Raw genomic sequence first — 27,682 nt, 5'->3', positions numbered from 1 at the left:
CCTTTGACAATCTTCATCAGATGACACACCTAGGACATCATGTTACACAATACATGCATTCTTTTGTTTGATAAAGTTCATATTTATATATAAAAACAGCATTTTACATCGGTGCGTAACGTTGACTATTTTCCCTCAAATGCATCCGATGAAACAGAGCTACTATTCGAAAACATTTTTAAAATGTAATATTGTCATTCTAAGATTTATAGATGAATATCTCTTGAAAGCACCTGTAATGCCAGATTTAAAATTAACTTTACTGGGTAATCATACTTTGCGATGAAAGGGGATGCGATACTCTGAAAAATAGGCTAACGTTACAGGTCAGCGCCATCTTGGAACAATCGCATATCACATCTAGTCTTGTATACTATTGTCAATAATTCCTTACCTTTGGTTGTCTTCATCAGAAAGCACTTCCAGGAATCCCAGGTCCACAACAAATGTATTTTTGTTCGAAAAAAATACTCCTTTATGTTCCAAGAGCTTGTTCTTGTTAGCGCGTCTGAAGGCTGCTCCAAAACTTCCGTCGGCCACGGGACAGCCATTTCGAGAAAATGAATTTTTTTCCCATTTAGGTTCGTTCAAACATGTCAAACGTTGTATAACATAAATCTTCAGGGCGTTTTTCAACAAGATAGCCAATAAGATTCGAGGGGGACGATTGCATTGTGTTTCAAAACGTTTCGAAAGGGGAGGGTAACTAGGGGCGTCGGCGTCATAATGGTGATGGCCCTCTCCGTGTGACCACGTTCCACAGCGTCTCATTCATTCAGATTTAACAGTAGGAGACTCAAACCACTTTGTAAAGACTGGGGACATCTAGTGGAAGCAATAGGAAGTGCTCAATGAACCATAGCTTACGGTGTGATTAATAGGCAAAGTGATGAAGTTGAGTTCGCAATTCAGAATTCCACTTCCTGTTTTGATCTGTCTCGGGGTTTTGACTGCCATATGAGTTCTGTTATACTCACAGACACCATTCAAACAGTTTTAGAACCTTTAGGGTGTTTTCTATCCACAATATTAATTATATGCATATCCTAGCTTCTGAGTTTGAGTAGGAGGCCGTTAAAATTTTGTGCCCATTTTATTCAAAAATCGCTTTAGCGACCCCCTATCCTAGGGGAACGCCAAGAGGATAAGGTGATTTGGTAACAAAACGGATGGCACTGTGATAGACTGCATCCAGTTTGCTGAGTAGAGTATTGGAAGCTATTTTGTAGATGACATCGCCGAAGTCGAGGATCGGTAGGATAGTCAGTTTTACTAGGGTAAGTTTGGCGGCGTGAGTGAAGGAGGCTTTGTTGCAAAATAGAAAGGCGATTCTAGATTTAACTTTAGATTGGAGATGTTTAATATGAGTCTGGAAGGAGAGTTTACAGTCTAACCAGACACCAAGGTATTTGTCGTTGTCCACATATTCTAGGTCAGAACCATCCAGAGTAGTGATGCTAGTCGGGCGGGCGGGCGGGTGTGGGCAGTGAACGGTTGAAAAGCATGCATTTGGTTTTACTAGTGTTTAAGAGCAGTTGGAGGCCACGGAAGGAGTGTTGTATGGCATTGAAGCTTGTTTGGAGGTTAGTTAACACAGTGTCCAAGGAAGGGCCAGAAGTATACAGAATGGTGTCGTCTGCGTAGAGGTGGATCAGGGAATCGCCCGCAGCAAGAGTGACATCATTGATATATACAGAGAAAAGAGTCGGCCCGAGAATTGAACCCTGTGGTACCCCCATAGAGACTGCCAGAGGTCCGGACAACATGCTAACCCTAACCCAAGGTCCAGAGCTTACGGCAAGGATCCGGTGGAGTAGTGGGTTCTAGCCATGTTTGGGTGGGGTTGGGGTGAACAACTGAGTAGGCCGGGAGGTGGGCCTCAGGGATAGCTTCGGTACTGGGTAACTCGGTGGGTGCTAGCTAGCTGTGAAGATCAGGAGTAATGGTCCAGGGATTATGGCAGGAATCCGGCGTTGTAGTGGAGAGACAGTCCGATACTGGTAGGCTGGCGAGTATTATCCAAGCTAAAAAAAAAAAAGGGCTGGTATCTGTGCAGAAGGTAAAGGCCGCTAACAGTGGCTAACAATGACTAAATAGCTTGTAGCTAAATTAGCTGGTTAGCTTCTGATGGCTAGGTGGCTCTTGCTATAAGGTCTAAAAATTTAAAATAATAGCGGTTCTGTATCACATTGGGTGAGGCAGCTTACCAGAAGGTATAATTGAGTTAAAATGGAAAGAGATTGAAAATAAAAATCGAAATATATATATATATATACAAAAAAGGACGAAAAATACAAAAGTACACGAGAGGACGAACAAAACACGTCTGCACTGCTACGCCATCTTGGGAAATGTTTATGTGTTGGTGTACTGTCTGGGTGTTTATCCTCTTAGAGGAAAATGTTACTTTTATCTGTCCTTTTTCAGGTATAAACCATAACCCCTTCCTTTGGGGTATATCTCCTAATTTCCTGTAGAATAATGATGTATCGATAGGAGAAATAGAATTAGAGAACATGTGCCCGTGTATTTGGTCCTCCTGAAGGGCAATTTTCTCTTAAACCTAACCCTAACTCCCCTAACCCTAACCCTACCCTAACCCTAACCCCTAACCCCTAACACAACCCTAACCTAACGCTAACCATCCCTTAACCCTACGGACGGACGGTTTTAAGCCCAACCAATGCACCCTAGGGCACTTCTACAAGTGGGCAACAATGGGGTCTACAACTTTGGCCGGGTGCGCCCGGACCCCTCTGGCCAGCGCGTCAATGCTGTGGAGTGCACCCATTCCCTTTCCCCCCTTTCGGCTTCCACGTGTCAGAGATGGAAGTGGATCAACCGACTCAAAACTATAAACTAACCCTAAACCCAACCCTAAACCCAACCCTAACTCTAACCCCTAACCCTAACCGTTTTCTTAAACTTAACCCTAACCCCCCTAAACCCAACCCTAAACCCTAACCCTAAACCCAACCCTAAGTCCCAAACCTAAAACCCAACCCTAACCCCTAACCGTTTTCTTAAACCTAACCCTTACCCCTAACCCTATCCCTACCTGGACTTAAAACGGACAAAAGCCCAAGGATGAAGACACCTAAAACCAACACACCCCAAAACCAACTCTACTAAAGTGGGCAACTATAGGGTTCTACAACCTGGGCGGATCTGTGCCCGGACCCCTCGACTCCCCCATTCGTCAAGAGGAGTGCAACCCTCCCTCCCGGTCTCTGCATTAGCTTGAAGGATCAGATCAACCTTGTGGATTCCTTAACAAACAAAAACCTAACCCCAACCCCCAACCCCTAAACCCCTAACCCCTAAACCCCAACCCCCAACTCCTAACCCCAACCCTAACCCGGAGGAGAGGAGCTGGGTTCTCGCTAAAGAAATCCTGGACACAGCCCTCATCGCCGACTTTCACCGCCGGCACCCCAGTCAACCAGGTATCCGCCCAGGTGGAACGCCAGGTGACATCCCTAAAAGGGGGGGGGGGGAGGGGGGGGGTACTGTCACGCCCTGATCTGTTTCACCTGTCTTTGTGATTGTCTCCACCGCCCTCCAGGTGTCGCCCATCTTCCCCATTATCCCCTGGGTATTTATACCTGTGTTTTCTGTCTGTCTGTTGCCAGTTCGTCTTGTTTGTTCAAGCCTACCAGCATTTTGTGTCTCAGTTCCTGCTTTTCCAGTTTCTCTTTTTTTTATCCTCCTGGTTTTTGACCCTTGCCTGTCCTGACCCTGTACCCGCCCACCTGACCACTCTGCCTGAGCCTGCCTGCTGTCCTGTACCTTTGCTCCACCTCTGGATTACTGACCTCTGCCTGACCTGAGCCTGCCTGCCGTCCTCCCCAACTAATACCAACCCATGGAAACTCATAGAAACTAATATCAACCCATTGCAACCCATTGCAACCCATAGCAACCCATAGCAACTCATAGCAACCCATAGCAACCCATAGCAACCCATAGAAACTCATAGAAACTCATAGCAACCCATAGCAACCCATATAAACTAATATCAACCCATAGAAACTAATATCAACCCATAGAAACTAATATCAACCCATAGAAACCCATAGCAACCCATAGAAACTCATAGCAACATATAGCAACCCATAGAAACTAATATCAACCCATAGAAACTAATATCAACCCATAGAATGTCACGGCTTTCTTCGTCGGAGGACGATATAGCGAAATCGTCCTCTGAAAAGGTGGACCAATATGCAGCAGAGTTGGCGTTCATTTTCTTAATTTATTAACCTGTTGGGTCTAGGGGGCAGCATTTGCACGTCTGGATAAAAAAAATGTACCCGATTTAATCTGGTTACTAATCCTACCCAGTAACTAGAATATGCATATACTTATTATATATGGATAGAAAACACTCTAAAGTTTCCAAAACTGTTTGAATGGTGTCTGTGAGTATAACAGAACTCATTTGGCAGGCAAAACCCTGAGACATTTTCTGACAGGAAGTGGATACCTGATGTGTTGTATTGACTTTAAACCTCTCCCATTGAAAAACACAGGGGTTTAGGAATATTTTGGCACTTCCTATTGCTTCCACTAGATGTCACCAGCCTTTACAAAGTGTTTTGAGTCTTCTGGAGGGAGATCTGACCGAACAAGAGCCATGGAACGGTGATGTCCCATTAGACACCTGGCGCGCTACTTCATGTTGGGTACCCTCGTTCCAATACGTTATAAAAGGCTATGCATTCGTCCACCTTGAATATTATTCATGTTCTGGTTAAAAAAGGCCCTAATGATTTATGCTATACAACGTTTGACATGTTTGAACGAACGGAAATATATTTTTTCCCCTCGTTCATGACGAGAAGTCCGGCTGGCTTACATCATGTGCTAACGAGACGGAGATTTTTGGACATAAATGATGAGCTTTTTTGAACAAAACTACATTCGTTATGGACCTGTGATACCTGGAAGTGACATCTGATGAAGAGAATCAAAGGTAATGGATTATTTACATAGTATTTTCGATTTTAGATCTCCCCAACATGACGTCTAGTCTGTATCGCAACGCGTATTTTTCTGGGCACAGTGCTCAGATTATTGCAAAGTGTGATTTCCCAGTAAGGTTATTTTTAAATCTGGCAAGTTGATTGCGTTCAAAAGATGTAAATCTATAATTCTTTAAATGACAATATAATATTTTACCAATGTTTTCTAATTTTAATTATTTAATTTGTGACGCTGACTTGACTGCCGGTTATTGGAGGGAAACGATTTCCTCAACATCAATGCCATAGTAAAACGCTGTTTTTGTATATAAATATGAACTTGATAGAACTAAAAATGCATGCATTGTCTAACATAATGTCCTAGGAGTGTCATCTGATGGAGATTGTAAAAGGTTAGTGTATCATTTTAGCTGGTTTTATGGTTTTGGTGACCCTGTCTTTGACTTGACAAAACATTACACACAACTCTTGTAAATGTACTGTCCTAACATACTCTAAATTTATGCTTTCGCCGTAAAACCTTTTTGAAATCGTAAAACGTGGTTAGATTAAGGAGATGTTTATCTTTCAAATGGTGTAACATAGTTGTATTTTTGAAAAATTTGAATTTTGACATTTATTTGGATTCAAATTTGCCGCTCTTGAAATGCACCTGCTGTTGATGGAGTGCACCACAGGTGGCACGCTAGCGTCCCACCTAGCCCCAAGAGGTTAACGAACGTTGAACACAAAAAAAACAAGAAAACAATAAGCACGACCAATGACAGTTTTGCAGGCTAACAAAACACGCCGTGCAAAAACAATCTCCCACAAATACAAGACAAACACACCCAACTAATATAGGACTTCCAATCAAAGGCAACACCAAACAGCTGCCTTCAATTGGAAGTCCACCCCAATTAACTCAACATAGAAACACACTCACTAGACTACACATAGAAATACATAAACATAGACCATAACTCAAAACCCGGAAATAATAAATCAAACACCCTCCTAACTAACACACCACCCTGAACCACATAAAACAAATACCCTCTGCCACGTCCTGACCAAACTACAATAACAATTAACCCTTATACTGGCCAGGACGTGACATAGAAACTCATAGCAACCCATATAAACCCATAGAAACTCATAACAACCCATAGAAACTCATAGCAACCCATAGAAACTCATAACAACCCATAGAAACTCATAGCAACACACCCATAGAAACTCATAGAAACTCCTAAAAAATCATAGCACCTCTCTTTTTTCTCTCTCTGTATGTTTCCCCTATGAAATCGAATTAGCATAATTAAAAACATCGCCAAAAAAATGTCAGTTTAAGCTAGAGATCTCTCTCTCTCTCTGTGTGTGTATGTGTGTGCATGTCTGTATGTATGTGTGCAAGCAGGTCTTCTATCAAATCTAATCCAAGTAAATAGTCAAATGACAATCAAACAATGACGTCATGCACACAGTTCATATCTGTCTATTGATAGTCAAGTTGTATGCTGTAAGGCAGTTAAATGCCTGTCATGATCTCTGTGTGTTTTACATGACTATAAAGCACTTCTCTAGAGAACACTAAAACATTAGAACACTAACCCATAAATATCCAGCAGTTTAAGCTAGAGATATCTACTTACGAACAGGTCTCACAAGACTCGTCTGAGAGACTGTTTTGTGCCAAAATAAGGGCTTGAAAACATGTACAAAAAAATAATAATTACCTGTGTTTTCTGTCTGTCTGTTGCCAGTTCGTCTTGTTTGTTCAAGCCTACCAGCATTTTGTGTCTCAGTTCCTGCTTTCCAGTTTCTCTTTTTTTTATCCTCCTGGTTTTTGACCCTTGCCTGTCCTGACCCTGTACCCGCCCACCTGACCACTCTGCCTGAGCCTGCCTGCTGTCCTGTACCTTTGCTCCACCTCTGGATTACTGACCTCTGCCTGACCTGAGCCTGCCTGCCGTCCTCCCCAACTAATACCAACCCATGGAAACTCATAGAAACTAATACCAACCCATGGAAACTCATAGAAACTAATATCAACCCATTGCAACCCATAGCAACCCATAGAAACTCATAGCAACCCATAGCAACCCATAGAAACCCATAGAAACTCATAGCAACTCATAGCAACCCATAGCAACCCATATAAACTAATATCAACCCATAGAAACTCATAGCAACCCATAGAAACTCATAGAAATGCATAGCAACCCATAGAAACTCATAGCAACCCATAGAACCTCATAGAACCTCATAGCTACCCATAGAACCTCATAGCAACCCATATAAACTAAATAGCAACCCATCGTAACCCAGAGCAACCCATAGAACCTCATAGCTAGCCATAGAACCTCATAGCAACCCATAGAAACTAATAGCAACCCATAGAAACTAATAGAAACCCATACAAACGCATAGCAACCCATAGAACCTCATAGCAACCCATAGAAACTAATAGCAACCCATAGAAACCCATAGAAACTCATAGAAACTCATAACAACCCATAGAAACTCATAGAAACTCATAACAACCCATAGAAACTCATAACAACCCATAGAAACTCATAGAAACTCATAACAACCCATAGAAACTCATAGAAACTCATAACAACCCATAGAAACTCATAACAACCCATAGAAACCCATAGAAACTCATAGCAACCCATAGAAACTCATAGCAACACACCCATAGAAACCCATAGAAACTCATAGAAACTCCTAAAAAATCATAGCACCTCTCTTTTTTCTCTCTCTGTATGTTTCCCCTATGAAATCGAATTAGCATAATTAAAAACATCCCCATAAAAATGTCAGTTTAAGCTAGAGATCTCTCTCTCTCTGTGTATGTGTGTGCATGTCTGTATGTATGTGTGCAAGCAGGTCTTCTATCAAATCTAATCCAAGTAAATAGTCAAATGACAATCAAACAATGACGTCATGCACACAGTTCATATCTGTCTATTGATAGTCAAGTTGTATGCTGTAAGGCAGTTAAATGCCTGTCATGATCTCTGTGTGTTTTACATGACTATAAAGCACTTCTCTAGAGAACACGAAAACATTAGAACACTAACCCCGAGGAAATCCAGGGCTGGCTGGCTGGCTAACAGCAGTAAGGCCAAAAATCTTTATTAAAATCGTTTTTTCTATATATTTATTGATACTTCAAGGGGTCAATAAATGTAAACTCAAATAGCTAAATTATCCTGGGTATGACCTTCTTAAAACAATTCCATATAGCTTAGTAGGACCCCCATCTGAGACAGAGCTTAGTAGGACCCCCCATCTTAGACAGAGCTTAGTAGGACCCCCCCCCCCCCATCTGAGACAGAGCTTAGTAGGACCCCCCATCTTAGACAGAGCTTAGTAGGACCCCCATCTGAGACAGAGCTTAGTAGGACCCCCCATCTTAGACAGAGCTTAGTAGGACCCCCCCCCATCTGAGACAGAGCTTAGTAGGACCCCCCCCCCCCATCTGAGACAGAGCTTAGTAGGACCCCCCATCTTAGACAGAGCTTAGTAGGACCCCCCCCCCCCCATCTGAGACAGAGCTTAGTAGGACCCCCCCCCCCATCTGAGACAGAGCTTAGTAGGACCCCCCCCCATCTGAGACAGAGCTTAGTAAGACCCCCCCCCCCCATCTGAGACAGAGCTTAGTAGGACCCCCCCCCCCATCTGAGACAGAGCTTAGTAGGACCCCCCCCCCATCTGAGACAGAGCTTAGTAGGACCCCCCATCTGAGACAGAGCTTAGTAGGACCCCCCCCCCCCCATCTGAGACAGAGCTTAGTAGGACCCCCCATCTGAGACAGAGCTTAGTAGGACCCCCCCCCCCATCTGAGACAGAGCTTAGTAGGACCCCCATCTGAGACAGAGCTTAGTAGGACCCCCCCCCCCCCCCATCTGAGACAGAGCTTAGTAGGACCCCCCATCTGAGGCAGAGCTTAGTTGGACCCCCCATCTGAGACAGAGCTTAGTAGGACCCCCCCCCCATCTGAGACAGAGCTTAGTAGGACCCCCCATCTGAGACAGAGCTTAGTAGGACCCCCCCCCCCCATCTGAGACAGAGCTTAGTAAGACCCCCCCCCCCCCCATCTGAGACAGAGCTTAGTAGGACCCCCCCCCCCCATCTGAGACAGAGCTTAGTAGGACCCCCCCCCCCCATCTGAGACAGAGCTTAGTAGGACCCCCCATCTGAGACAGAGCTTAGTAGGACCCCCCCCCCCCATCTGAGACAGAGCTTAGTAGGACCCCCCATCTGAGACAGAGCTTAGTAGGACCCCCCCCCCCCCATCTGAGACAGAGCTTAGTAGGACCCCCATCTGAGACAGAGCTTAGTAGGACCCCCCCCCCCCCCATCTGAGACAGAGCTTAGTAGGACCCCCCATCTGAGGCAGAGCTTAGTTGGACCCCCCATCTGAGACAGAGCTTAGTAGGACCCCCCCCCCATCTGAGACAGAGCTTAGTAGGACCCCCCCCCCCCCATCTGAGACAGAGCTTAGTAGGACCCCCATCTGAGACAGAGCTTAGTAGGACCCCCCCCCCCCCCCATCTGAGACAGAGCTTAGTAGGACCCCCCATCTGAGGCAGAGCTTAGTTGGACCCCCCATCTGAGACAGAGCTTAGTAGGACCCCCCATCTGAGACAGAGCTTAGTAGGACCCCCCCCCATCTGAGACAGAGCTTAGTAGGACCCCCCCCCATCTGAGACAGAGCTTAGTAGGACCCCCCCCCATCTGAGACAGAGCTTAGTAGGACCCCCCATCTGAGACAGAGCTTAGTAGGACCCCCCCCCCCCATCTGAGACAGAGCTTAGTAGGACCCCCCATCTGAGACGGAGCTTAGTAGGACCCCCCCCCATCTGAGACAGAGCTTAGTAGGACCCCCCCCCCCCATCTGAGACAGAGCTTAGTAGGACCCCCCATCTTAGACAGAGCTTAGTAGGACCCCCATCTGAGACAGAGCTTAGTAGGACCCCCCATCTTAGACAGAGCTTAGTAGGACCCCCATCTGAGACAGAGCTTAGTAGGACCCCCCATCTTAGACAGAGCTTAGTAGGACCCCCCATCTTAGACAGAGCTTAGTAGGACCCCCATCTTAGACAGAGCTTAGTAGGACCCCCCATCTTAGACAGAGCTTAGTAGGACCCCCATCTTAGACAGAGCTTAGTAGGACCCCCATCTTAGACAGAGCTTAGTAGGACCCCCCATCTTAGACAGAGCTTAGTAGGACCCCCCATCTTAGACAGAGCTTAGTAGGACCCCCCATCTTAGACAGAGCTTAGTAGGACCCCCCATCTTAGACAGAGCTTAGTAGGACCCCCCATCTTAGACAGAGCTTAGTAGGACCCCCATCTTAGACAGAGCTTAGTAGGACCCCCATCTTAGACAGAGCTTAGTAGGACCCCCATCTTAGACAGAGCTTAGTAGGACCCCCATCTGAGACAGAGCTTAGTAGGACCCCCATCTTAGACAGAGCTTAGTAGGACCCCCCATCTTAGACAGAGCTTAGTAGGACCCCCCATCTTAGACAGAGCTTAGTAGGACCCCCATCTTAGACAGAGCTTAGTAGGACCCCCCATCTTAGACAGAGCTTAGTAGGACCCCCATCTTAGACAGAGCTTAGACTCTTATAAGTTAAAGGACTCTGACTCACTTCATGTTGCTTTCCCACTCTCTCATCTTTTCGGATGCAAATAGCCTTTGGTGTGTGTGTGTGTGTGTGTGTGTGTGTGTGTGTGTGTGTGTGTGTGTGTGTGTGTGTGTGTGTGTGTGTGTGTGTGTGTGTGTGTGTGTGTGTGTGTGTGTGTGTGTGTGTGTCGCTCTCTGTAGGCTTAAGGTGTGTGTTTGTGTCTGTGTGGTCCTTTGTTAGAAAAAGGAGGAAGAGTGCTGACGAGTTACATAATCACACACACACACACACACACACACAAGGTTGTAAGTAAGATTGCTATGGGTAAAGTCCAGTACACTTGTCAGTCTTTAGGTGAAGGTGTGGTTTTATACAGATCTGTTGAACACACACACACAAGGTTGTAAGTAAGATTGCTATGGGTAAAGTCCAGTACACTTGTCTGTCTTTAGGTGAAGGTGTGGTCTTACACAGATCTGTAACACACACACACACACACACACACACAGAGGCCTTTAGAACAAACAGTGACTCAGTCACACTGAAAGACTCTGTACTGTTCAGTATTATTAGATACATCAAAGATGTCCAACAGATATATCCTGACTGTACCTGGTCTTTGCCTTTTTCAGCTCACTAACAATAGTATAGGTAACCCTATCCCTAACAGTAGGACAGGCTGCATGCAGGGCACAACTGGAGAAGTAGAAAGATGAACTATATTAGACAAACTGAATGCCCTTATATATCTCTGTTGGGTGTTCCTGTCTATATTCACCTGACCTCGTTTATCAAACTACAGCAATTAGAAGTGAACTGCATTCATAACTATACATGGACAAGATCCCAAACATTACCTCCCTCTCTCTCCCTCTGTCTCGCTCTCTCCCAGGTAGTGAGTTTGGTCATGTGATCTAGCAGGGTAAAGGTGGACTGTAATTCTGTCCCGCTGACTGATTCCACTCTGACAGCCACTCAGCGAGGTGCCTCAGACGCTTTACCTGACTTAACTTCCTCCCAGCCGGCCTCAACTCCACTGGGACCCCAGCTGCCATGTCCATCAGCCGGAAGAACTGGTCGGCTCTGTCCCGGTAAGAGCTGGTTTACGCCTGATGTTCACCAGATGTATATGCGTGTTGTTTTGCCGGTTGTCTAGCCCACATTTTCCGTACTTGAAACATATGTGCTTCACTTTTTAACTAGCTGAAAGATAGCTAGTTGGAGTCAATGTGTGTCCTTCCATTTGTACCATCGCATGGTAAAGAAATGCACAACTTGAAAATATTGAACGCAGGCAGTACGCAGAACGCACCGCAGCCTAGTGCGGCACCCCCAATGTAGCGTTTTGGACTGCTCTATCGACAATGAATGACTTCCACCAGAACGCAAAGAGTTTGATGTGTCTGGTGGACATGAGGCTTTAGTTTGTGGTGACTTTCTGTCAGGATTGTAACGATAACGGATAGCCTTCAGTTCATTTATAGTAGAGCTGCGCTGCGCACTAATAGACACCTGTTTTCGCTGTGAACATAAATCAATGATGATTTAGATGGTTACAACAGAATGTTGTTTAGTTTTTGTAAATAGTGAATGGTCTTCCGAGGTTTGTGACTGCTGTCGTTGATCATGATATTGATAAGGAAAGTGAAAGCTGATCAGATGACGGATCGGATTGAGGTGGATGATGTGGTCCTGTAATGTTGATGTTGTTAACCCCCTAAAGTCAGTTGAAGCTAAAGATATCTGGATGAGATCCGTCTCAATCCACTGCATCCACCTATGTCGTGCTTCTGCATCTGCGATGAAAGGTGACAGATCTAGAGCAGTGTCTGTCAGACCATGAGACAACCTGAAAATTGGTCTTCTGAACGGTTTTGCCTTCAAATTACAATGACCCTCATAGGCTTCTTGGGACTCGTCTGAAGTCAGTACAGCCGATCTCCCAACTTCTGTCTGTAGCGTCCCAACAGTTTGGGCTACATACTAATAACCCTAAACCTAAACCCTCTATGGAAAGGTGAGATTCTCACGAACACAGTACATGTTGGTTGTTTGCTCTAAGACGCCCACAGGCCTCACAAGACTCGTCTGAAGGTCCGTCAGTACCAGTTTGAAAAATGAATGGAAGTACTGTATATATGGTGACTCGACATGTAAAAACAATTATATTCTTGATATGTGTTATATCTCTCAGATATAGGACACACACTTCAGAACAAACTTCCTTTACATGTTTTTGCTATCTAATGTTCCATGTAGTGAATCTGTTATTCAATGCGTTTTGTATGGGCTAATAGCAGTAAGTCCAAATCATCAAATTGTTTTTCTTTGATACTTCAAGGGGTCTTAAAATTGTAAATCAAATAGCAAAATGATTCTTGGTATGACCTTCTTAAAACAATTCCATATAGTTTGGTTAGAATCCCCCCGCTTAGACTCTTATGGATGAACGTGATTTTCAGCATGGAAGCACAGCACACGTCCACGCCAATGTAACCGATGTGAAATGGTTAGTTAGTTAGCGGTGGTGTAACCGATGTGAAATGGCTAGTTAGTTAGCGGTGGTGTAACCGATGTGAAATGGCTAGTTAGTTAGCGGTGGTGTAACCGATGTGAAATGGCTAGTTAGTTAGCGGTGGTGTAACCGATGTGAAATGGCTAGTTAGTTAGCGGTGGTGTAACCGATGTGAAATGGCTAGTTAGTTAGCGGTGGTGTAACCGATGTGAAATGGCTAGTTAGTTAGCGGTGGTGTAACCGATGTGAAATGGCTAGTTAGTTAGCGGTGGTGTAACCGATGTGAAATGGCTAGTTAGCGGTGGTGTAACCGATGTGAAATGGCTAGTTAGTTAGCGGTGGTGTAACCGATGTGAAATGGCTAGTTAGTTAGCGATGGTGTAACCGATGTGAAATGGCTAGCTAGTTAGCGATGGTGTAACCGATGTGAAATGGCTAGTTAGTTAGCGGTGGTGTAACCGATGTGAAATGGCTAGTTAGTTAGCGGTGGTGCGCGCTAATAGCGTTTCAATCAGTGACGTCACTCGCTCTGAGACTTGAAGTAGGGTTTCCCCTTGCGTTGCAAGGGCCGCGGCTTTTGTGGCGCGATGGGTAACGATGCTTCGTGGGTGTCAGTTGTTGATGTGTGCAGAGGTTCGAGCCCGGGTTGGGGCGAAGAGAGGGACGGAACCTACACTGTTACACCAACACAACTACCAAGAGTCAGAGTCTGAGGTTGGGTCAGGAGATGCCCGAGTCTGAGGTTGAGTCAGGAGATGCCCGAGTCTGAGGTTGAGTCAGGAGATGCCCGAGTTTGATATGATGTTGACGGGAGTTGGAAGAAATCTCTTATCGTTTGGTCCTATCCCGTTTCTGTCCCTGTTCTGTCTGTGGTCGCTGTCCATTAGAACATTGGGTTAGTTCAGTCTAGTCAGAGACATTAGTGGTCTTCCCTGTGGATCAGTTGGTAGAGCATGGTGTTTGCAACGCCAGGGTTGTGGGTTCGATTCCCACGGGTGGGCAGTACAAAAAATAAATAAATAAATTTAAAAAATGCACAAAATGAAATGTATGCATTCACTACTGTAAGTCGCTCTGGATAAGAGTGTCTGCTAAGTGACTAAAATGTAAAAAATGTGGGAAAATGTTAAATGAAGCTGGTGTGCCTTTATCAGGTTGATAGGAATTAGAACTGGGTCTCTAGGTCTGAGACCATCTGAGACAGCATGTCACACAGAGAGTACCATCTGAGACAGCATGTCACACACAGAGAGTACCATCTGAGACAGCATGTCTCACACAGAGAGTACCATCTGAGACAGCATGTCTCACACAGAGAGTACCATCTGAGACAGCATGTCACACAGAGAGTACCATCTGAGACAGCATGTCACACAGAGAGTACCATCTGAGACAGCATGTCACACAGAGAGTACCATCTGAGACAGCATGTCACACAGAGAGTACCATCTGAGACAGCATGTCACACAGAGAGTACCATCTGAGACAGCATGTCACACAGAGAGTACCATCTGAGACAGCATGTCACACAGAGAGTACCATCTGAGATAGCATGTCTCACACAGAGAGTACCATCTGAGACAGCATGTCACACAGAGAGTACCATCTGAGACAGCATGTCACACAGAGAGTACCATCTGAGACAGCATGTCACACAGAGAGTACCATCTGAGACAGCATGTCTTCAGTACCATCTGAGACAGCATGTCACACACAGAGAGTACCATCTGAGACAGCATGTCTCACACAGAGAGTACCATCTGAGACAGCATGTCTCACACAGAGAGTACCATCTGAGACAGCATGTCTCACACAGAGAGTACCATCTGAGACAGCATGTCTCACACAGAGAGTACCATCTGAGACAGCATGTCACACAGAGAGTACCATCTGAGACAGCATGTCTCACACAGAGAGTACCATCTGAGACAGCATGTCTCACACAGAGAGTACCATCTGAGACAGCATGTCTCACACAGAGAGTACCATCTGAGACAGCATGTCTCACACAGAGAGTACCATCTGAGACAGCATGTCACACAGAGAGTACCATCTGAGACAGCATGTCTCACACAGAGAGTACCATCTGAGACAGCATGTCACACAGAGAGTACCATCTGAGACAGCATGTCACACAGAGAGTACCATCTGAGACAGCATGTCTCACACAGAGAGTACCATCTGAGACAGCATGTCTTCAGTACCATCTGAGACAGCATGTCACACAGAGAGTACCATCTGAGACAGCATGTCACACAGAGAGTACCATCTGAGACAGCATGTCTCACACAGAGAGTACCATCTGAGACAGCATGTCTCACACAGAGAGTACCATCTGAGACAGCATGTCTCACACAGAGAGTACCATCTGAGACAGCATGTCACACAGAGAGTACCATCTGAGACAGCATGTCACACACAGAGAGTACCATCTGAGACAGCATGTCTCACACAGAGAGTACCATCTGAGACAGCATGTCACACAGAGAGTACCATCTGAGACAGCATGTCACACACAGAGAGTACCATCTGAGACAGCATGTCTCACACAGAGAGTACCATCTGAGACAGCATGTCACACAGAGAGTACCATCTGAGACAGCATGTCACACACAGAGAGTACCATCTGAGACAGCATGTCTTCAGTACCATCTGAGACAGCATGTCACACAGAGAGTACCATCTGAGACAGCATGTCACACAGAGAGTACCATCTGAGACAGCATGTCACACAGAGAGTACCATCTGAGACAGCATGTCACACACAGAGAGTACCATCTGAGACAGCATGTCACACAGAGAGTACCATCTGAGACAGCATGTCACACAGAGAGTACCATCTGAGACAGCATGTCACACACAGAGAGTACCATCTGAGACAGCATGTCTCACACAGAGAGTACCATCTGAGACAGCATGTCACACAGAGAGTACCATCTGAGACAGCATGTCACACACAGAGAGTACCATCTGAGACAGCATGTCTTCAGTACCATCTGAGACAGCATGTCACACAGAGAGTACCATCTGAGACAGCATGTCACACAGAGAGTACCATCTGAGACAGCATGTCACACAGAGAGTACCATCTGAGACAGCATGTCACACACAGAGAGTACCATCTGAGACAGCATGTCACACAGAGAGTACCATCTGAGACAGCATGTCACACAGAGAGTACCATCTGAGACAGCATGTCACACAGAGAGTACCATCTGAGACAGCATGTCACACAGAGAGTACCATCTGAGACAGCATGTCACACAGAGAGTACCATCTGAGACAGCATGTCTCACACAGAGAGTACCATCTGAGACAGCATGTCACACAGAGAGTACCATCTGAGACAGCATGTCACACAGAGAGTACCATCTGAAACAGCATGTCACACAGAGAGTACCATCTGAAACAGCATGTCACACAGAGAGCACCCTACAAAGAGATTTGTTATCCCTAACCCCTGACCCTAACACCTGACCCTAACCCCAACCCTGACCCTAACCCCTAACCCTGTCATCAGCTGTTCATACTACTGCATCTTCATACAAATGATTTGTGAAGCATGGTGTGGTTATGAAGACTTTATGTCTGCTTTATAAAGCCTTTTTGAAATCTAATGAGAACCTGAAAAGTCCCTGTTGTAGCCTAGGTCACTAGTGTTAACCTGTGTGGGTCTGTGTAGTCTGGCCCGCCAGTGGACAGTGGAGGATGAAGAGGAAGTGGAAAGGGAGAGGAGGAGGAAGGAGAGGAGCTATAGCAGCACTGACCCCGACAATGACCTTTCACCTGAAAACGACCTTTCTCCCCGACACACCCCCGGAAACCAACCCACCAATGACAACGCTCCAAGCATCACCAGGTCAGAGGTCAACCACCTGTTATCACACGCTCACACACACACACACACACACACACACACACACACACACACACACACACACACACACACTTCAAAGTGCGTTTTTCTCTGTAGAGATGCCAGGGAGAACAGCAGTTCATTATGTGTGTGTGTTCCAGTGCGGAGCTGCTCCAGCTGGACTTTGAGGAGATGCTCAGTGTTCGAGACGAGAGGAGGAGGAACAGACACATAGAGACTCTCAGACGACAGAAAGGAGAGGAGGAGGGGAGAGATGGAGGGGAGGAGGGGAGAGAGGGAGGGGAGGAGGGGAGAGTGGAGCTATTGGGGGATGTGGAGGAAGGGGGGAGACAGACACCTCCAATAGACACTTCCATCCAACCTTCACCCTCAACCCCACCCTCATCCATATCTTCACCCATACCCTCAACCCCACCCTCATCCATATCTTCACCCATACCGTCAACCCCTACCAACCCCTTAGACAGACAGGTGAGAGGGAAGGAGGGCTCTATATTGATGTGTGTGTGTGTGTGTGTGTGTGTGTGTGTGTGTGTGTGTGTGTGTGTGTGTGTGTGTGTGTGTGTGTGTGTGTGTGTGTGTGTGTGTCTCAGTAAGGACAGAGTGTGTGAGTGTGTATGTGTGTGATTGAGTGTGCCAGTAAGGACAGAGTGTGTGTGTGTGATGGTAAAGACAGTGGTAGTAGTACTGTATGTAATGTATAACCTAGTGTTAACTCTAACCCCTACCATACAGGGTGTGTACCTAGTGTTAACCCTAACCCCTACCATACAGGGTGTGTACCTAGTGTTAACCCTAACCCCTACCATACAGGATGTGTACCTAGTGTTAACTATAACCCCTACCATACAGGATGTGTACCTAGTGTTAACTCTAACCCCTACCATACAGGATGTGTACCTAGTGTTAACCCTAACCCCTACCATACAGGATGTGTACCTAGTGTTAACTCTAACCCCTACCATACAGGGTGTGTACCTAGTGTTAACCCTAACCCCTACCATACAGGGTGTGTACCTAGTGTTAACCCTAACCCCTACCATACAGGATGTGTACCTAGTGTTAACTCTAACCCCTACCATACAGGGTGTGTACCTAGTGTTAACCCTAACCCCTACCATACAGGATGTGTACCTAGTGTTAACCCTAACCCTAACCCCTACCATACAGGGTGTGTACCTAGTGTTAACTCTAACCCTAACCCCTACCATACAGGATGTGTACCTAGTGTTAACTCTAACCCTAACCCCTACCATACAGGGTGTGTACCTAGTGTTAACTCTAACCCTAACCCCTACCATACAGGGTGTGTACCTAGTGTTAACTCTAACCCTAACCCCTACCATACAGGGTGTGTACCTAGTGTTAACCCTAACCCCTACCATACAGGGTGTGTACCTAGTGTTAACCCTAACTCCTACCATACAGGGTGTGTACCTAGTGTTAACTCTAACCCCTACCATACAGGGTGTGTACCTAGTGTTTACTCTAACCCTAACCCCTACCATACAGGGTGTGTACCTAGTGTTAACTCTAACCCCTACCATACAGGATGTGTACCTAGTGTTAACTCTAACCCCTACCATACAGGGTGTGTAACTAGTGTTAACTCTAACCCCTACCATACAGGGTGTGTACCTAGTGTTAACTCTAACCCCTACCATACAGGGTGTGTACCTAGTGTTAACTATAACCCCTACCATACAGGGTGTGTACCTAGTGTTAACTCTAACCCCTACCATACAGGGTGTGTACCTAGTGTTAACTCTAACCCCTACCATACAGGATGTGTACCTAGTGTTAACTATAACCCCTACCATACAGGGTGTGTACCTAGTGTTAACTCTAACCCCTACCATACAGGATGTGTACCTAGTGTTAACTATAACCCCTACCATACAGGATGTGTACCTAGTGTTAACCCTAACCCCTACCATACAGGGTGTGTACCTAGTGTTAACTATAACCCCTACCATACAGGGTGTGTACCTAGTGTTAACTCTAACCCCTACCATACAGGATGTGTACCTAGTGTTAACTATAACCCCTACCATACAGGATGTGTACCTAGTGTTAACTCTAACCCTAACCCCTACCATACAGGGTGTGTACCTAGTGTTAACTCTAACCCTAACCCCTACCATACAGGGTGTGTACCTAGTGTTAACCCTAACCCTAACCCCTACCATACAGGATGTGTACCTAGTGTTAACTCTAACTCTAACCCCTACCATACAGGATGTGTACCTAGTGGTAACTCTAACCCCTACCATACAGGATGTGTACCTAGTGTTAACCCTAACCCCTACCATACAGGATGTGTACCTAGTGTTAACTATAACCCCTACCATACAGGATGTGTACCTAGTGTTAACTCTAACCCCTACCATACAGGGTGTGTACCTAGTGTTAACTCTAACCCTAACCCCTACCATACAGGGTGTGTACCTAGTGTTAAGATGTGTACCTAGTGTTAACTCTAACCCCTACCATACAGGGTGTGTACCTAGTGTTAACCCTAACCCCTACCATACAGGGTGTGTACCTAGTGTTAACTCTAACCCCTACCATACAGGGTGTGTACCTAGTGTTAACTCTAACCCCTACCATACAGGGTGTGTACCTAGTGTTAACTCTAACCCCTACCATACAGGGTGTGTACCTAGTGTTAACTCTAACCCTAACCCCTACCATACAGGGTGTGTACCTAGTGTTAACCCTAACCCCTACCATACAGGGTGTGTACCTAGTGTTAACTCTAACCCCTACCATACAGGATGTGTACCTAGTGTTAACTATAACCCCTACCATACAGGGTGTGTACCTAGTGTTAACTCTAACCCCTACCATACAGGGTGTGTACCTAGTGTTAACTCTAACCCCTACCATACAGGGTGTGTACCTAGTGTTAACCCTAACCCCTACCATACAGGGTGTGTACCTAGTGTTAACTATAACCCCTACCATACAGGGTGTGTACCTAGTGTTAACTCTAACCCCTACCATACAGGGTGTGTACCTAGTGTTAACTCTAACCCCTACCATACAGGGTGTGTACCTAGTGTTAACCCTAACCCCTACCATACAGGGTGTGTACCTAGTGTTAACTATAACCCCTACCATACAGGGTGTGTACCTAGTGTTAACCCTAACCCCTACCATACAGGATGTGTACCTAGTGTTAACCCTAACCCCTACCATACAGGGTGTGTACCTAGTGTTAACTCTAACCCCTACCATACAGGATGTGTACCTAGTGTTAACCCTAACCCCTACCATACAGGGTGTGTACCTAGTGTTAACTCTAACCCTAACCCCTACCATACAGGATGTGTACCTAGTGTTAACTCTAACCCCTACCATACAGGATGTGTACCTAGTGTTAACTATAACCCCTACCATACAGGGTGTGTACCTAGTGTTAACTCTAACCCTAACCCCTACCATACAGGGTGTGTACCTAGTGTTAACTGTAACCCCTACCATACAGGATGTGTACCTAGTGTTAACTATAACCCCTACCATACAGGGTGTGTACCTAGTGTTTACTCTAACCCTAACCCCTACCATACAGGGTGTGTACCTAGTGTTAACTATAACCCCTACCATACAGGATGTGTACCTAGTGTTAACCCTAACCCCTACCATACAGGGTGTGTACCTAGTGTTAATTATAACCCCTACCATACAGGATGTGTACCTAGTGTTAACTCTAACCCCTACCATACAGGATGTGTACCTAGTGTTAACTCTAACCCCTACCATACAGGATGTGTACCTAGTGTTAACCCTAACCCCTACCATACAGGGTGTGTACCTAGTGTTAATTATAACCCCTACCATACAGGATGTGTACCTAGTGTTAACTCTAACCCCTACCATACAGGATGTGTACCTAGTGTTAACTCTAACCCCTACCATACAGGGTGTGTACCTAGTGTTAACTCTAACCCCTACCATACAGGGTGTGTACCTAGTGTTAACCCTAACCCCTACCATACAGGGTGTGTACCTAGTGTTAACTATAACCCCTACCATACAGGGTGTGTACCTAGTGTTAACTCTAACCCCTACCATACAGGGTGTGTACCTAGTGTTAACTCTAACCCCTACCATACAGGGTGTGTACCTAGTGTTAACCCTAACCCCTACCATACAGGGTGTGTACCTAGTGTTAACTATAACCCCTACCATACAGGGTGTGTACCTAGTGTTAACCCTAACCCCTACCATACAGGATGTGTACCTAGTGTTAACCCTAACCCCTACCATACAGGGTGTGTACCTAGTGTTAACTCTAACCCCTACCATACAGGATGTGTACCTAGTGTTAACCCTAACCCCTACCATACAGGGTGTGTACCTAGTGTTAACTCTAACCCTAACCCCTACCATACAGGATGTGTACCTAGTGTTAACTCTAACCCCTACCATACAGGATGTGTACCTAGTGTTAACTATAACCCCTACCATACAGGGTGTGTACCTAGTGTTAACTCTAACCCTAACCCCTACCATACAGGGTGTGTACCTAGTGTTAACTGTAACCCCTACCATACAGGATGTGTACCTAGTGTTAACTATAACCCCTACCATACAGGGTGTGTACCTAGTGTTTACTCTAACCCTAACCCCTACCATACAGGGTGTGTACCTAGTGTTAACTATAACCCCTACCATACAGGATGTGTACCTAGTGTTAACCCTAACCCCTACCATACAGGGTGTGTACCTAGTGTTAATTATAACCCCTACCATACAGGATGTGTACCTAGTGTTAACTCTAACCCCTACCATACAGGATGTGTACCTAGTGTTAACTCTAACCCCTACCATACAGGATGTGTACCTAGTGTTAACCCTAACCCCTACCATACAGGATGTGTACCTAGTGTTAACTCTAACCCTAACCCCTACCATACAGGGTCTGTAACTAGTGTTAACTCTTACCCCTACCATTTGTTAATAAGCTACTACATTAACAGACAGGACCTTTCCCCTTACCCCCTGGGGAACACTTTCAGCCTCGCACACGCGTACAGACTAACCCATGTCCACACACACACACTCACACAGCATGAGTCCTGAGAGGTTAGACAGTGTAGAACACTGCGAGGTCTCATTGTTCCAGACTAACTGGGTGTGGTTTGATTTGATCCTGTTGGTTGAGAACTCAGAGGCTCTCTTCTTTAACCTCACCCGTACCCTCTGTTCAGCAAAATGAACTTATCCTCAAAGAGCTTTTACTTTGTTTGTATTGTTTTGCTTGATAATGCCTTCATAACGGCTGTTCTGTAGGAATACAGTCACTGTAAGAGACTAAGTGGATCAGTTAATGTAAGTTACTAACTAAAACAGGCCTGGGCAATTATTTTCCATGGAGGGCCATATTAGATTATATTTTTTCCATCGTGGGCCAGAATCATATTACAGGATTATACATCATGTGTATGACTGTGTTGACAGATATATCTACTGTAAATCACGGCCAGATATGCTACTTATTTTACTGTTTTAACATGTAGAGAAATAAACCACATCCATGTTCTCCTTTTGGTAGGTATTTTCATTATGAAGATCTAGGGAAAAGTACACTGTGCATTCAGCACCACGGACAGAACTCTTGTTAACGGGTTCTGCACAAAAACACAAGAAAAAGAGAGCTCAACATTACATTTAAACTACTCAATCAGTGTGAGGAGTGAAGTCTCTGATGGGCATTGAATAGAGCAGTGAAGTCAGGTATAGTTTCTAACGTCGCTATGCGCAGGATTGCTGAGAGGTGAGAGTCAGTAAGGGATGATCTGTGCCTTGACTTGTTATATTTCATCACTGAAAATGTCTGTTCACATACATAGGTTGACCCAAACAGTACAAACATCTTCTGAGCATGATTCCTAATCTTTGGAAAGTTTTCTTCATCGAGAGATGCATAGAACCTCGTCAGTGACATTGTTTTGAATAGTTCTCTAATCGCTGCATCAGATTGAAGATCGATAAGCTCAAGTTGCAGGTCAGTGGGAGCGTTATCCACATTGAAGGTGAAAGGAGAGGAAACCAACAGCATGTCATTTTCCAACACTTTGAAATCCTCAAAACGACGAGTAGGCCTACTAGCTAGTGGAGGTGCCGGTGGTGATGCTGAACTGCTGGGATTAGCTTCGCTGCTAACTAAGGCGTCGCCATCAGGAACAGTTTGCCCCTCACTCGTCTCCTCCGTCACTGATAGTGCTCTCGCTCGTTCAAGGTTTGATTCACCATCTTTCTCTGGATCTTTTACTTGAACAAACTCGATTGACTTTATTTTTTATTTCACCTTTATTTAACCAGGTAGGCCAGTTGAGAACAAGTTCTCATTTACAACTGCGACCTGGCCAACATAAAGCAAAGCAGTGCGACAAAAACAACAGAGTTACACATAAACAAACGTACAGTCAATAACACAATAGAAAAATCTGTGTACAGTGTGTGCAAATGTAGAAGATTAGGGAGGTAAGGCAATAAATAGGCCCTAGAGGTGAAATAATTACAATTTAGCATTAACACTGGAGTGATAGATGTGCAGATGATGGTGTGCAAGTAGAGATACTGGGGTGCAAAAGAGCAAGAGAATAAGTAACAATATGGGGATGAGGTAGTTGGGTGGGCTATTTACAGATTGGCTGTGTACAGGTACAGTGATCGGTAAGCTACTCTGACGGTGTCACATCCTGACCCTTGTAAGATGACATTTTCTATAGTAGAGTAGGTCAGGGCGTGACGGGGGGGTGTTTTTGGGTGGTTTTCTTGTTATCTGTTTCTGTGGTTTTTCTAGGTTTCTATTTCTATGTTGGGGTTGTTGAGATGATCTCCAATTAGAGGCAGCCGGTTCTCATTGTCTCTAATTGGATATCATATTTAAGTAGGGGGTTTTTCCACTTGTGTTTGTGGGTTGTTCATTTTTGAGTAGTGTTTATTTCTCTCTGCGTCACGGTTTGAAGTTTTGTTGTTTCAAGTATTTGGTGTATTGCAACGTTTCACGGAAGTAATAAATATGTGGAACTACAACCATTCTACACTTTGGTCCGATCCTTTAAACAGCCGTGACAGACAGCTGATGCTTAAAGTTAGAGAGGGAGATATAAGACTCCAGCTTCAGAGATTTTTGCAATTTGTTCCAGTCATTGGCAGCAGAGAAATGTAAGGAAAGGCGGCCAAAGGAAGTGTTGGCTTTGGAGGTGACCAATGATACATACCTGCTGGAGCACGTGCTATGGGTGGGTGTTGCTATGGTGACCAGTGAGCTGAGATAAGGCGGGGCTTTACCTACCATAGACTTATAGATGACCTGGAGCCAGTGGGTTTGGCGACGAGAGCATGCAAGTCGCAGTGGTGGGTAGTATATGGGGCTTTGGTGACAAAACAGATGGCACTGTGAAAGACTACATCCAGTTTGCTGAGTAGAGTGTTGGAGGCTATTTTGTAATTTTGGATTGGAGATGCTGTGAGTCTGGAAGGAGAGTTTACAGTCTAAACAGATACCTAGGTATTTGTAGTTGTCCACATATTCTACATCAGAACCGTCCAGAGTAGTGATGCTAGTCGGGCGGGCAGGTGCAGGTAGCGATCGGTTGAAGAGCATGCACTTAGTTTTATACGCATTTAAGAGCAATTGGAGGCCACGGAAGGAGTGTTGTATGGCATTGAAGCTTGTTTGGAGGTTAGTTAACACAGTGTCCAAAGAAGGGCCAGAAGTATACAGAATGGTGTCGTCTGCGTAGAAGTTGATCAGAGAATCACCAGCAGCAGGAGCAACATCATTGATATATACAGAGAAAAGAGTTGGCCTGAGAATTGAACCCTGTGGCACCCCCATAGACACTGCCAGAGGTCCGGACAATAGGCCCTCCGATTTGACACACTGAACTCTATCAGAGAAGTAGTTGGTGAACCAGGCGAGGCAATCATTTGAGAAGCCAAGGCTATTGAGTCTGCCGATAAGAATGCGGTGATTGACAGAGTCGAAAGCCTAGGCCAGGTCGATGAAGACGGCTGCACAGTACTGTCTTTTATCGATGGTGGTTATGATATCGTTTAGGACCTTGAGCGTGGCTGAGGTGCACCCATGACCAGCTCAGAAACCAGATTGCATAGTGGAGAAGGTACAGTGAGATTTGAAATGGCCGGTGATCTGTTTGTTAGCTTGGCTTTCAGAAAGGCAGGGCAGGATGGATATAGGTCTATAACAGTTTGGGTCTAAAGTGTCTCCCCCTTTGAAGAGGGGGATGACCGCGGCAGTTTTCCAATCTTTGGGGATCTCAGACAACATGAGAGGTTGAATAGGCTAGTATTAGGGGTTGCTATTGTTCCTATGTTAACTGTCTATATGTTGTGTTGTAACAGCATCAGAATGGTTCCCATGGTAACTGTCTACATGGTATGTCTTGTAATAGCAGCAGAATGGTTCCCATGGTAACTGTCTACATGGTATGTCTTGTAATAGCAGCAGAATGGTTCCTATGGTAAATGGCTATATGTTGTGTGTTGTAACAGCAGCAGATTAGTTCCCATGGTAACTGTCTATATATTATGTGTTGTAACAGCAGCAGAATGGTTCTCAGGACCCAGGCCCAGACTCCAAACTTCCCTTCAAGTTTGTCAGGTAAGAAAACGGCCCCTAGATAAATTAGTTCTCTAACTTCCTGTTATCTCTTCCTGTGGTTCTATAACATCCTGTTATCTCTTCCTGTGGTTCTATAACATCCTGTTATCGCTTCCTGTAGTTCTCAAACTTCCTTCTCTCTCTTCCTGTAGTTCTCAAACTTCCTGTTATCTCTTCCAGTAGTTCTCTAACTTCCTCTAGTTCTCTAACTTCCTGTTATCCCTTTCTTTAGTTCTCTGTCCATCTCCTTTGATAAGAGTCCCTCCCCCAGCGGGCATACAAGTCCCATGAGCCCCCTTTCTCCCACAACGCCGCTGTCCCCCGCTAGAGGAGCTCAGAGCCCCACCCACTACGGACACACAGAGGTAATACACACAGTTGGACTTTTGCCACTACTCACAGACATACAGTCTCTGTAACTGTGCAAGAGCACCCTCTAGTGTTAAAACCAATAAGACTTTAGACTGTACTCTAAAAGACAGCTTTATACACTGTGTTGATGGTATAACCTGTCCATTGTCTGTCCATTGTCTGTCCATTGTCTGTGTGTGTCTGTGTTTAGGGCAGTGTGGATGGATCCTCAGTTAGTTTGGAGCAGACGGCCAGACCAGCCTTCGCCAGACAGAGCTCTAGGACCGTCTCCTTCAGGGTAACTAACACATGCTCTAAACACCTGTGGCTCGAAAATAGGGTTTTAAACACTGGTATGTTGTTCTGTTGGTCAGAATTTGACTTTAAACTGTAGAGTTGGAGTGAATTAAGAACTGTAGAGTTGGAGTGAATTAAGAACTGTAGAGTTGGAGTGAATTAAGAACTGTAGAGTTGGAGTGAATTAAGAACTGTAGAGTTGGAGTGAATTAAGAACTGTAGAGTTGGAGGGAATTAAGGACTGTAGAGTTAGTGGGGGTTTAGAACTGTAGAGTTGTTATACGGGGCGGAGCAGGTGAACCCAAGTGCAGACTCAGACGAGGAGGCAGGGATAAGGTGACTAAGGTATTTATTGAACAACGGTGGGAAGATGGGGTGCAGGGGAGGCTCGGGCAGGTAGCAGGGAACCAGGGACTGAGGCTGAGGCAAGGGGAGCGAGGGCAGGGTAAGCAGGTCTGGAGCGGATTCCAAGGAAGCCGTAGAGCGGGGGTCCAGGGCACGGAAGCAGGACTGATGAGACTGGGGACAGGGACCAGAGGCAGAGCGGGCGGAACTGTAGGGGAGGGAAAAGCAGCGTCAGGCTAGTGAAAACAGGCACAACAGGATAACAAGTTCTATGCAGGAACAAACAGCTTGAAACGTAGACTGACTGAGCAGAGATTACGATCTGGCAGCGTGGAAGTGGCAGGGCTGAGTATTTGTAGAGTTCTTGATTATGGAACAGGTTGCAGCTGGTGGGGATCTGCTCTGCCTCAGCACACCTATCTACACTCACACAATCAAAAGCACCCACACAGAGAGGGAGAGAGCACCGGGGGAGTGGCGGCAGGTTAGGGAGACACAGGATGTGAAGTAGGGTGTGGCAGGGGCAGATGTAACACGAGTAGAGTTAGAGGGAGTTTAGAACTGTAGAGGGAGTTTAGAACTGTAGAGGGAGTTTAGAACTGTAGAGGGAGTTTAGAACTGTAGAGGGAGTTTAGAACTGTAGAGGGAGTTTAGAACTGTCCAGGGAGTTTAGAACTGTACAGGGAGTTTAGAACTGTAGAGGGAGTTTAGAACTGTAGAGGGAGTTTAGAACTGTAGAGGGAGTTTAGAACTGTAGAGGGAGTTTAGAACTGTCCAGGGAGTTTAGAACTGTCGAGGGAGTTTAGAACTGTCCAGGGAGTTTAGAACTGTAGAGGGAGTTTAGAACTGTAGAGGGAGTTTAGAACTGTAGAGGGAGTTTAGAACTGTAGAGGGAGTTTAGAACTGTACAGGGAGTTTAGAACTGTCCAGGGAGTTTAGAACTGTAGAGGGAGTTTAGAACTGTAGAGGGAGTTTAGAACTGTAGAGGGAGTTTAGAACTGTAGAGGGAGTTTAGAACTGTAGAGGGAGTTTAGAACTGTACAGGGAG

The 27,682-nt window shown here is 45.5% G+C and overlaps 1 protein-coding gene across 1 annotated transcript; it reads left to right on the top strand.

Moving 5' to 3' along the window:
* The first annotated feature begins 11,405 nt into the window (after positions 1 to 11,405).
* Positions 11,406 to 26,401, top strand: LOC106573011 (uncharacterized). The gene is made up of 6 exons (XM_082972072.1): positions 11,406 to 11,699; positions 16,806 to 16,982; positions 17,141 to 17,471; positions 25,583 to 25,641; positions 25,874 to 26,006; positions 26,204 to 26,401. Exons 1-6 carry the CDS (start codon positions 11,662 to 11,664, stop codon positions 26,384 to 26,386), a joined length of 921 nt encoding a protein of 306 aa, XP_082828198.1. The 5' UTR covers positions 11,406 to 11,661; the 3' UTR covers positions 26,387 to 26,401.
* Positions 26,402 to 27,682: the final 1,281 nt, after the last annotated feature.

Source organism: Salmo salar, unplaced genomic scaffold, assembly GCF_965601325.2.
Source record: "Salmo salar unplaced genomic scaffold, fSalSal1 ptg000562l, whole genome shotgun sequence".
In the NCBI taxonomy this organism is placed as follows: Eukaryota; Metazoa; Chordata; class Actinopteri; order Salmoniformes; family Salmonidae; genus Salmo; species Salmo salar.
This window is presented reverse-complemented; position numbering and strand designations above follow the sequence as displayed.